This window comes from Hippocampus comes, unplaced genomic scaffold (assembly GCF_001891065.2).
Source record: "Hippocampus comes isolate QL1 unplaced genomic scaffold, H_comes_QL1_v1.1 scaffold223, whole genome shotgun sequence".
Lineage (NCBI taxonomy): Eukaryota > Metazoa > Chordata > Actinopteri > Syngnathiformes > Syngnathidae > Hippocampus > Hippocampus comes.
The window spans coordinates 143506-155704 of NW_017804808.1; the positions used below are offsets into that span (position 1 = coordinate 143506).

General features: G+C 40.9%; 1 protein-coding gene across 4 annotated transcripts in view; it reads right to left on the minus strand.

Moving 5' to 3' along the window:
* The window catches only part of sptan1 (spectrin alpha, non-erythrocytic 1), a 77859-nt gene that overhangs the window by 49346 nt on the left and 16314 nt on the right, over window positions 1-12199 (minus strand). For 3 of the 4 annotated variants that reach the window (XM_019862886.1, XM_019862868.1, XM_019862861.1), the window contains exons 12-22: window positions 11867-11944; window positions 11629-11784; window positions 10938-11142; window positions 10669-10850; window positions 10309-10552; window positions 6519-6641; window positions 6210-6427; window positions 6031-6123; window positions 5788-5922; window positions 4766-4911; window positions 4603-4659 (exon numbers count right to left, since the gene is read on the minus strand). In XM_019862886.1, coding sequence (XP_019718445.1) covers window positions 4603-4659; window positions 4766-4911; window positions 5788-5922; window positions 6031-6123; window positions 6210-6427; window positions 6519-6641; window positions 10309-10552; window positions 10669-10850; window positions 10938-11142; window positions 11629-11784; window positions 11867-11944 — 1637 coding nt within the window. The remainder of the gene's footprint in view (window positions 1-4602; window positions 4660-4765; window positions 4912-5787; window positions 5923-6030; window positions 6124-6209; window positions 6428-6518; window positions 6642-10308; window positions 10553-10668; window positions 10851-10937; window positions 11143-11628; window positions 11785-11866; window positions 11945-12199) is intronic. The other variant, XM_019862878.1, reaches the window with a different exon arrangement.

Consider the following 12199-nt stretch of genomic DNA (forward strand, 5'->3'; position numbering starts at 1 on the left):
TGTATTTTTGCCCTCTATGGACAATAAAAGCGGTATTGTGCTATGACCAAAACATAAATATAAATCTATATAAATAAAACATGAATTGGAATATTTCATATCACACAATTTTTATGCTTTGTCTTTGATTTAAAGATGACAATACGCAAAAATCTACAAAAATTGTAGAAATTGTAACACATGGGTTACGCGCGATGGAACTCGCCTTCTCTCTAATTAGCGCTCCAGTTAGCGTAAGGTTTTTAGCATGATAACAAGTAAAGCATTCGAGGAAACGTTCGTTTATTTGAATGTCCGTCGAGCCATAAGCAATTTACTCTGAGCAGCTAATCGGATGCATTCCATTCTATCTTCCATGGATCTAGCTACAGTATCTACACACATAGACAGTGAGGTCCCTCTTGGCCAATCGGAGGCCAGGATGATGCTCGGTAAGCCAATGGCAAGAGCAGGTATGAGTATGTTGCGTTCAGGAAACTCGGGGCTGTGTAAACCAGTGTGGTGGTTGCTTTTGCCGTTTCCGAACGAAGCAGTAGAGGTCGATGTTGGATTAGACTTCGTTGTAGCGAATCTGTTCGCGAGGCTAGAACAGAGAAAATGATTTCGTATAACGCAACAGTGTTTTTTTTTCGTCGTATGGGGGGCAGGATAATGGGAATGGTATTAATGCATGAAGATTTTTTCACATTAGGGGGTATTTTCGCCCATGTAGGTTTCGTTCTAGAGGAGTTTCACTGTATTTAAAAAAAAAAAAAAAAAAAATCAATAAACCGTGGTTATGGTCTCCAACTTTAAAGATGGTTGCAACAGTCCGTCTACTTTCACAAAATACTTAACATGCTAAAATACATGAGAAAACTGTCGAAACACAGCAAGAGTGCCATGAACGCAGCATTATGTGAAGGGACGCACATAGTTAAACAAATTTGTCATTACCCCTCTGTTAATGAATGAAAAATGCACAGTGGTCACGGAATAACTTGACTAACAAAAGTAGTAATCATGAAAACCACTGAAAATCAGACATCTTTTGAATTGTGGTTCAACAAATTCATGAAACAGGGCTGGACAAAAAGGGCACTACATAATCCTAATATTTTGTTGCACAGCCATTTGAGGCAATCACGGCAATCAAACAATTTTTGTAACAGTCAATGATACTTGTACATATCTCTCAGTAGGTATTTTGGCCCCAGGCTTCATGAGCAACACTGCTCCAGTTGTCTCAAAATTGAAAGGTCCTTTCTGCAGACGGCATGTTTCAGCTATTTCCAAAGATATTCAATAGTTTTACATCAGGGCTAAGATAGGGCCACATCTAGATGCTAACAGTTTTGGCTCTTAGCCATTGTTGAGTGATTTTAACTGTGTGCGCTTTGGGTCATTATCCCGTTGCAAGTAGGGTTGGGCATCGAGAACCAGGAATCGAGTGGAAGTGGGACTAATATTCGTGCGCGGAAGACGCATGAATGCAGAAGGACCAATAGGAAATGTGTGTGCACGGGGTGGATCCTTTCCTCACTGCAAAAAACAATCCCCAGAGCGCGGATGCATGGCTGCTCAGCCAGTCCATAATCTTTATACATACACATAACTTCTATTTTCAGGTACAGTATATAGTGGATAAGAAACACACTTTAGAAGCTAGCATTTTATAACATCTGCCCAGTGTTGGGCAAGTTACTTCCAAAATGTAAAACATTTCATATGACTAATTACTTGCATTCAGTGACGGGCGGTGAGTTTTGGACCTGGGCCTTCAGTGGATATTTCGTGATCTAATCCACCTCTTGATAATGCCGTAATGTCACGAACGCCCCCCCCCCCCCAAAAAAACAAACGAAACAAAAAACTATTTAACTATGGCTATGTGCACACTTCAGAGCGTGGTACTAAACTGGTCTGAAAAACACCTTTGCAGATTCACAGACGCCCCCACCAAAGTAAATAAAACAATAATAACAAAAAAAGTTACCTTTATCTTCCAATACATCACCTCAAGAACTCCAGACCTCGACAAACAATATAGCACTTCATAATCAACTTTTATCAATATGAAAACTTTAAATAAATAACATCATACTCAACAGAGATGCTAATGCAAAAGCTCCTACCTGCTTGTGCTTGCTAAATTGTTCAAACTTACAAAAAAGATTCAGTGGAATTACATAAGGGGTGTTCACACGGCAAGATTTGCTCCGTGCTACGCCGGCGCTGCGCCAGTAGAGCGTTCACACGTGCAAATTAGCTCCGGCGTAGCCCCGGAAAACAGCTTACACCGGAGCAAATTTGATCCACCTCAGGGAGGTGGTTTAAAAATTTGCTCCAGAGCAAATGCTCGTTTGCGAAGCAGCACCAATGTAAATTTGCACGTGAACGCAAGCGGGTTAAATTTGCTCCAGAACAAATGCTCGAGAAGAGTTGATTACGTACGGCGAGAATGCGTTGCTTACGTGCTCTGTCGGACTTCCGTCATGTGTTTGTTTAATAACGACACAAGACTTGGATGGTAACAGTAGCAAGCACCTCTTGGGTTATACCATCTCAACTAGAACGGGGGTGGGGGTGGGAGGGAATAGTCCCCAAACGTCATCTTTCCTTTTGTAGGAGACTGGACTGTCTGAGTTGTTTGTGTAGTTTGTTCCTTTGTTGTGTGTTCACAACCCCCCGCCCCCCATAGAATTTATTTTGTGATTTCCTCTCTTGATTTTCCGTTTGGCGCATTACATGTTTGTTTTTCTGAGTGTCATTGAAGTCATCGTTGATTTACGTTTTCAAAATTTGCTCCGGTGTAAAATATATCGCAACAAAATACATCGGTGTAGCGCCGGAGCAAATGTATGCCGTGTGAACACCCCTTTAAATGATATTAGAACATAATTCAATTACATCCTTGAAAGTAATTTTAAATTGACCCCCCCCCCCAAAAAAAAATCTACATTGAAAACAAGCCACTCCACAATGCAGTGTTGGTTGAAATAGCCTTATGCAGTCCAGTCTTTCTAGAAAAGTACGCCTTGAAAGTGAATTTTCAATCATAGTCTGATATCGTCCTCCGTCGTAAATCAAGCTTTGGCCGCATTTAGAGCTGAACCAATCAGAAGTGATAGTAACTGATCCACTGAGAGGCTGGAGAGATTCACTCGTCACAGGGCCTGCGGGATGGCTTTCCGGAAGTGAATCTATGATCTGACTGGCTAAAAGTAGAACCTGCTATTTCAGAGATGTGCGTGTGTGCTTGTGTTCCGAGACCTGCACTCAAGGTCCTGAAGGCGTTGGATGAAATAATATGTGCATGGCAACACACCGAAGCTGAAATCTGATTGGACCAAAAAAATAAAAACCCATAAAGGACTGGAAGCCGCATGGCCATGACATACGCAATGACAGGAAGACAAAAGACTGGGGGTATTAAGTTATTTTCACATCATTTAAGTTGTAAATGGTTGTCTGAAAAGAGGTTCACAACCATTTGCAGCAATCTGTTCTACTGTATACTTTGGTCAGCAACCAAACTTAAGGAAATAAAATGTATGGCACACCAACAAGAACAAAACAATGACTCTAGCATGGGGTGTTTAAGTATTAGAGATGAGCAATTCCTTTTGCACGGTTTGCTCTAAATATTGCAATATAGTACCATTTACAATACTGTCTGGTACACAGTTGTGCATTTTATGTATATACTTTAAGGTAAGATACTCAGGTAGGGCTGGGCGATTAATTAATTTGATGGTTGGGGTCAGGCAAATTGATAAAAAAATATATATATATATTTATGGATAAAAAACCCTTTTCTATCTGCTTCATAGCGTGTGTCCCCCCACAGACGTGCGTTGCTAACACTATAATTGCTGTGAATGGAGAGGCACCAATTTACCAGTTTTTTTTCTCAGTCATTTGGAACTAGTTTGTTTGCTGTCAGACAATGAGCAAAATAAGTCAGCTGCCAATTATATTGAAAAACTGTTGCAACCTACGTTCCTTTCTAATGTTCCATACGTCTGAGCATTCACAAACTCTATAAAGCAGAGGTCCCCAACCTTTTTTGCCCCACGGACCGGTCAGACAATATTTTCAGGGCCGGGTAGATACAACAATATACTGTGTCTTAATGTACCCTATAATACGATGTGCCTTTTGTATGGATTAAGTGCAGAAATAAACCCTGTAAGTGAGGCCGCGCCTTTAAATCCGGTGCGCCTTTTGGTGCGGAGAATACGGTAATTACATTTGAATAATATTTGCCTTTTCATTTTATTGAATGGAAAAACAGTTTATTCAAATCAGGAATCAGATTTTTGAGAAAAATCTGGGATTTGATTTTGAGGCCGTGTCGCCCAGCCCTATTCTCAGGCTTTTCTGCCTCTCTTGTGCTGCTGTTCAACATTTTTGTAGAATTGCTGCATGATAATTCTTAATATTGATATTCAGTTATCTATGTCAAACATTTTTGGTGAACACAAAGTATTAAAAACAACGGGTCATCAATTTCTTCACTACCCAAGGAAATTTGGTTGAATGCCCATCTCTAACAGGTATGACAAAAATTTAGTAATACTGAACACAGATCAAGTAAGTATTCAACTAGTTCCTACTCACAGCTCTTCAACCTGTTTCATGCGCATAGACACGCTGCAGGCCTCTTTGGTGATAAGCCTGAGCAGTACCGGTACAAAAATTATGTTGTTAGAGGCAGAAAAAAAATGACAGAAGGGATGACAATAAAGAGGGAAAAAGAAATATTTGTTATATTTGGGCTTACTGATTCTCAATTTGTTCTTGGCGAAGTGCAATGCTCCCATGTTCATCCAGATTTTCCCGAGAAGAGGACTGATTCGGATCTATCTTCTTCACGTAAGCAGCAGGAACAAATCCTTGGCGGTCATTCACCTCAACTTTCCACCAATCCTATAGGACAGAAAATACCAAATCTATTTATTTATTTACAAGCTAAAGTCACAAAGGCATAGAAGCGGAATTAAAACTGAACAATGAACCCCCAGCTGAGTCATTTTGTTTTGGAAAATGAGTCAAGGAGTCACAAGCTGCCAGTTTCCCATCAGTGTGATGTTTATTCTGAGATTTTCAATGAATGGCTGAGTCCTGCCCGCTACATTTTTTTAAAAATAAAGCAGACAGATTGATACGTTTTCACCTCGATCAGGAGATCGCAGTCAAGCGGTAGGCTGCAAACCATTCCCAAGTCAACCGTGAGGAGCATTAGGGAAAGACAGGTTTTGTATGTTCTGGGCATGTTACTACTACAGCTTGCGCACCCTATCAGTCTCATGTCCACAAAATTTTATTTTTGTATTAATTATTATTATTATTCAAATCAAATAATAAAAAATAAAAGACTGCCTCCCTCACACAGCCTTTGTAGTGACCGTAATAGCTAGTAACGAGTAATAGCTTTTAATGTTTCACTGGTAAGATTTAATTTTTTGCCATGCTTGTAAATTTTACAGTACCTACTGAATATTGCACAGGAGCTTGATTTCAAGAACATTTTGAATTGAATGGAAATTGTAATACCTGCCAGAAAAATTGCATTTCAATCTTTTCCTAAATTCGTTCAGCCTACCTTGCACACACATCAGGCCTGGAAAAAGAATTCCGTATGGTAGAGAGTCATTGTGGCAATGGGGGGAAATAAATAAATAAATAAATTCCTGTTCCAATGTGCCAGTACCCGAATGTGGCCTGGGCCACGATGGCCCTTAACTGCTGCAGCTCTGGTTTTCAATTGTAATTCTGTAATTATAGATAACATCTTATATTTACCTTATTGGTGCTATTTAGAAGGGTGAGAAAGTCGCCTTTCTTCATGGTTACTTCACGTGGGCTCTTCTCCTGGTAATCATATAGGGCCAGGACAAGTTCCTTCCCAGTCTCATCATCAGTCGGTGCCACTTGCTGCTGCTCAATAATATCGCAAAACATATTGAAACTTAAATCTTAAAAAAATATCAAGGTAGGCCATCCAGGATAAGGTTTCCTAAACAACACAAATTCAGGAGAACCTACCCTACAGGATGTAGCCTGTTCATTTAGGGCTTTGATGCTACTTCCGTAAGCACTCAGGTCAGACATCAGGGCCTCGTGTTTCTTGAGAAGAGCCTGTATAGAAGACATTTCATGGAGTCAAAAAATGATGACCATATAAAGAACCACCGGTAGTACCCTACCCAACAGTATCTACATACCTCAGCAGAGTCTTCATCTTTGCCATAGTCTGTACTTCCCACAATGGGTTCTTTCTCCCACATCCAAGACTCGGCTTCATTGGCATCAGCAAAATACTGTTGGGCCTGTAGTGAGTCTTCAAGATCCTGTCTTCTCTGTGAGGCCTTGGCCTTCAGAATGTCCCAGCGTCCATGCAGCTCAGACAGTTTAACTTTCACATCTTCACCTGCAAAGTGTCCTAAGTACAGCATGAATATCGGTGAAGGGGACTGTAAATTGCACACATTGATCTACAATATTAAATGAAACTTGAAAATTTAAAAGACTACCTTCTTCCACCATAGCCTCTCCTTTCACTGTGACTGCTTTTATACGAGGCTCATGACCAGTGATCTCAGCCTGGAGAGCCTGGTGCTTCTTCAGTAGGTTCTGGACACCAATTAGATCTTTGCCTGAAAAAAAAAAAAAACCCAAACAAATATAACGTGATATGATCTTGATGCAACCTCTGTGACGTTCTGCATTACAGTAACACGAGACATGTAGGGTGCTACTGATATTGAGTTTACTGTATTGAGGTGCCCATTGATATACAGTGAACTGGCATTGCAGAGAGGATAGAAGTACACTATATTAACAACAATAGTTGATGTCAGGTTCCACAAAACTTTAAAAATGCTAATCGGTGTCATGAAGTCAGTGCCTTCATAGCCTTCAAAATTATCTGAACAACAGACCGTGATTTACGACAGTGAAACTCCTCTACAACAAAATCATGTTTGCAGCAAGAAATGTTTCACAACACGGGGCTTTTCACTGTAACAAATTTTATCTCAGATGTAAACACACACACACAAACACACATACAGACACACAAAACGTATGTGTGCACGCTTTATTTTTATTCCAATACGTAGTGCTTAAATATGAGCATACACTTATTTGACACTTCATATAGCCAGTGTAGAAAGAAAAAAACGGGAAAGAAATTGCGAAATTTACGATCAGCATTCACTTTCACTTACATCAATTTCTTGCATAATGTCTTTTACTTTGCTTCCTCCATCTTTCATTTTTATAACTTTTATCCTGTCTTCAAGCGTGAATGCTTTTCTTTTCTTAACTCCTTGGTCTGCAAAGGTCCGTTTCGTAGCCATTTTAGCAATGTAATGTCCGTGCTGCAGTCTGAAACTAACAATAACAAATACTTCCTGGACTACTGCGCACGTGTAAACCAGTGTGGTGGTTGCTGTTGCCATTTCCGAACAAAGCAGCAGAGGTCGCTGTGGCATGCTGGGGTTGGATTAGACCAGTGGTGTCAAACATACGGCCCGCGGGCCGGATCCGGCCCGCAAAGGAGTTTAATCCGGCCCGCGAGATGATTATGTAAAGCATTAGTGTCAAACATACGGCCCGCGGGCCGGAACCGGCCCACAAGTAGGTTCAATCAGGCCCGCAGGATAATGTAAAAGTGAAAAAAATGCATTAAAGACACAGAATTAATATTTTTAATCAGGTGCAATTCATTGAGTATCCGCAAGGGGACACTGTTTTGATCAGAGAAGAAGACAACAGCAGCCTCAGTCTGTCACTGAGACAGACCCATGACAGCAGACGCTATCAATAGCACTCTCACATTTACACATTTAATAGCACTCTCCTTAGTTTGTAAGGTGTAGGCAGGGATTACATTTAGATTTTATATGCACGTGTAAATGCTTTAAAACTTGCTTTCTTTATGAATCTTGTTTAATCTTAAAGTGCATTACTATATTTTTCAATACCAATTACTTGTTAAAGTTTGTACAATCAGTGGGATCAGTTGCAATGCATATATGTGAATGATAAAAGTAAATTGCACATTTGTCGAAGGAAATGTAAGGTGCTTCATGAAATGTTTTGTAAAAGATATGTTCATTAAATTTCAACATTTTCCTAATGTTCTTGTGCTTCTTTATACCAAAACAAAGGAAAGACATATTGTTTTGGTTATTTATAGCAAAGTATTGTATCATTTTAATGGTCCGGCCCACTTGACATCTACCGAGGCCGTATGTGGCCCACCATGTGAAATGAGTTTGACACCCCTGGATTAGACATTTGCAGAACGCTTGTTTTCGTTGTAGTGAATCTCGTTGCGAGGCAAGAGCAGAGAAAAAGATTTCATATAACGGAACAGGGGGACTTTTTGTCGTAGGAGGAGCAGAAAAGTGGGAATGGCTGTCATGCACGAACATTTTTTTTCACACTAGGGGGTATTTTCGCCCATGTAGGTTTCGTTGTAGAGGAGTTTCACTGTACTTAGGTGAAATTGTAATAACTGATTTCCAACAGTCAGTTTTCATTTCATAGCTTGTGTCTTGGTTGCACACCTTCCAGTCATTTATGGGGTCTTTTTTTTTTGTACAATCAGATTTCAACTGTGTTGCCATGTTAATGTAATCTGCTCTCGGCCTTCAGAATCCCAAGTTCTGGTATCGCGACACACACAGCTGAAATGGCTGTTTCGTTTGAGAACCAATCAGACATGCCAGTACCCTAACATGGCCAGGGCTGCAAGAGCCCTTTATAGCTGCATCACTCTGTGCCTTTGCAAAGGCTCAGCGTACTGTCAACATTTTTTTTTTTTGTCTTGACTGGTTCAGCTAAATATGAGCACACAAAGATTGATTTACAGTTAATGTATGGAGATAAACGTAACAGTTTTTGGGTTTTTTTTGTAATAATGGTATGCATCCTTAAATACGTGAACTGCATCGGTCTCATTTCTGTTGATTCCAAAGCTAATTTCCAAATGCCTCCTATTCTTTGTTCTTACTATGCTATTTAAAAACTTATGGAGTGTTCATTCTCAACTCTCAGTCTTTCTTTGTATACATGGCACCTACTGTAAAAATTAAGTTCAGAAATAAGAGTCATTACACAGCCTTATTTTCCATATTTTACCATATTTATATACCGTATTTTCGCGACCATTCGGCGCATCGTATTGTTGGGCGCAGTCTCAGTAACGGGTGCTATTTTTGTATTTGACACATACACAAAACGCACTGTATCATTGGGCGCAGCCAGGCATGGTAAAACATACGGCAGCTTAAGCATACGGCATGCATGCACGCACGCTAAAAATACGTTAGCTTGAAGCATACGGTAGCATGCATGCACGCTAAAACATGCCAGGTATGTTAGCTTAAAGCATACGGTAGCAGCTAAGACATACGGACACACGCTAAAAACACGTTTTTAAAAAGGCAACGGAAGCAAAACTGAGTTCGGTTGTACTTTAGCCATTTTACAATGTACTCATGCGACTGGTACCTGCTAGGGGCGTGCCTTTAGCGTCCTCTTACACGCCTACCCTTCACTCATTGGCGACTGGTACCTGCGAGGGCGTGCCTTTAGCGTCCTCTTACACGCCCACCCTTCACTCATTGGCGACTGGTACCTGCTAGGGACGTGCTTTTAGCGTCCTCTTACACGCCCACCCTTCACTCATTGGCGGACTTCCGCATGTCTGTCGTCACTCACGTCCGCCTTTTCTCTATATAAGCAGCGTGTCGGCCAGAAGTGCTCTCAGTCAGGCTTTGGAACTCGGCGCATACACTAGACGCTCAGCATTATAAGGCGTCCTGTCCATTTTGGAGAAAATTTAAGACTTTTAATGGCACCTTATAGTCGTGAAAATATGGTAACTACATTTTTGAACATTATATTACTTTACTATAAGGATGCCTTCATCTTATTGTCTGTTGAAAATTTCAATTTCATATTCATTGCGGTTTTCAATTTTTGATGATTTGTTTCTGTTATCGTGAGGTTTATCAATCTTTTCACATATTGACAGGAATTAAAAAGACCTCTAAAGGGGCCATATCATGTGAATTTTTTTTTAAGAATACATAGACGTGGGATTGAATGCCTGGATTCTGAGTTAAAATATCAGTCCGATAATTTTGCTCTGCTTCCTCAGATTTGGTTTTTAATTTTGGCTTAAAATTTTCATTTCGGTAAATCCACAGTTTAAAGTGAATTGGATTTTAATCAACATCCCTACTGCAAATGCCATTCTGTTAATTTGGTGTGGCAAAATGCTTGAGCTAAGCAGATAATTAGTCTTACCTCTGTTCGAAGAGGCAGCAATGGGCTCTTTCTCACGTATCCAAGTCTCCTCATCTTCAACATCTCTAAAAAGTTGTTGGAGCCGAAGAGAGTCTGACAGTTTCTGTTTGCGTGCAGCCATTGGCTCACGAAGGGATTCGTAACGAACGACTACAGCATCCTGTTTCTTCTGAATGTTGTCAGCATCAAAGTGTCCGGCCTCTTGGAACTGTCGAGCCTGGATTATTATTCCATCAATTCGATCCTAAGAAATTACCAGTATGTATAAATGGTTAGTGTTATACTATTAAACAACAGAGGAAGTAGCATGAAATACTCATATGACAGTTAACAACAATGTCCTTTCAAGTGTTGACATACCTGGTGGGCAGTCACATCAGCCTCGAGAAGTGCATGTTTCTTCTGTAGGTTTTGTACACTGGTAAGGTCTTTGCCATAGTCCTCTGAGGTCAAGTGGCCCTCCACCTCATACAGCCACAGCTCAATGTCCTCAACATTCCTATTAAACTGCTGCTGCTGGTTGGCTTCGCGGAGCTTGATGCCTAAAGACAATGAAAATGTATCCTTCATACCAAAACCACTATCATTGTTGTTGTGAATCTTAGTGGTAAGAGATTTTCAGGTGACACCTTTCAGCTCGGTGGCTTCCAGAAGTTTCTTCCACTGAGAGCTGACTTCTTCCATACGACAGGCCACCTCAGTGGATGCGTAATGTTTCCCATCAAGCAACTCTTGGCCAGACTTTTGAAGAGCATCAATGCGGCTCTGGTTTGCTGATAGCTCTGCTTCAAAAGCCTGGTGTTTCTGCACTTTGCCTTGCAGATTTGAGGGATCCTGTCAGACATAATCCATGGTTTATGGCAGAACATATACACAGTTAAGACCAGAAGTGTATAAAAAACACACACACACACACACACACACACACACACACACACACACACACACACGGAGCAGGCTTGGAGAAAGGGGAGAGAGGAACTTGGCGGAGCAGTTGAACCAATACAGCAAAAGTATTTAGCATTAGCCCAAGTTTTTGCAAAGCCTGCGGCTACCTGATTGATTGGCGATTTTCATGTACTTTGTTCATTCCTGTCAAGAGCCCCCCGCTCCCCCTGTTGTGGCGTGGCGTAAATGAAGTAGCTACGTTTGTATCCCGCAAACAAAAGCACACAAGCGCAAGCGATATTTCATATTCATTCTGAATGTACAGAAACAAATTGACCCCCCAACAGAACTCTCAGGGCAGTGCTATTTTGGGATATAATCGTGTAAACAACACCTCTCGCTCAACTTTCAAAGTTAACTTCCAATCGTTACCTTGTAAGCTTCATCACTAGCGGTCTTCATCTTCTCATTGATCCAGCTCTTCAGCTCATCAGAATCCCTGAAGAACTGCTGAAGGTGGAAAGAATCCTCCAAGGCGGAACGTCGAGACTGAGCGCGCTCGTGTAGGGCATTTCGACGACTGAGAAGCTAAAATATTCAATGAAAAAAAAGAATATATCAAATCATTCTAATCATATTAACCAGTTCAAAAAAGAAAAAAAATTCTCACCGCATCTCTGCGTGTAGCCACATCTTCATAGGCGTAATGGTTGTTCTGGATAAGTTTGGTTGCAAATTCATCTAAAGCCTTAGGATACAGAAAAAGAGGCAAACAAATGTATCAAACTATCAGGCATGTCAAAATAAATTCCAGGACTGGTGTCCCCACCCACCCACCCACCCACCCACACACCCACACACCCACACACACACACACACACACACACACACACACACACACCCACACACACACGCACGCATTTTTTCTCGCGAGATTAACGCGGCAGACGTCACAGTGGATGTTACATTGCTCTATAAATAAACCCGACACCAAAACACAAGC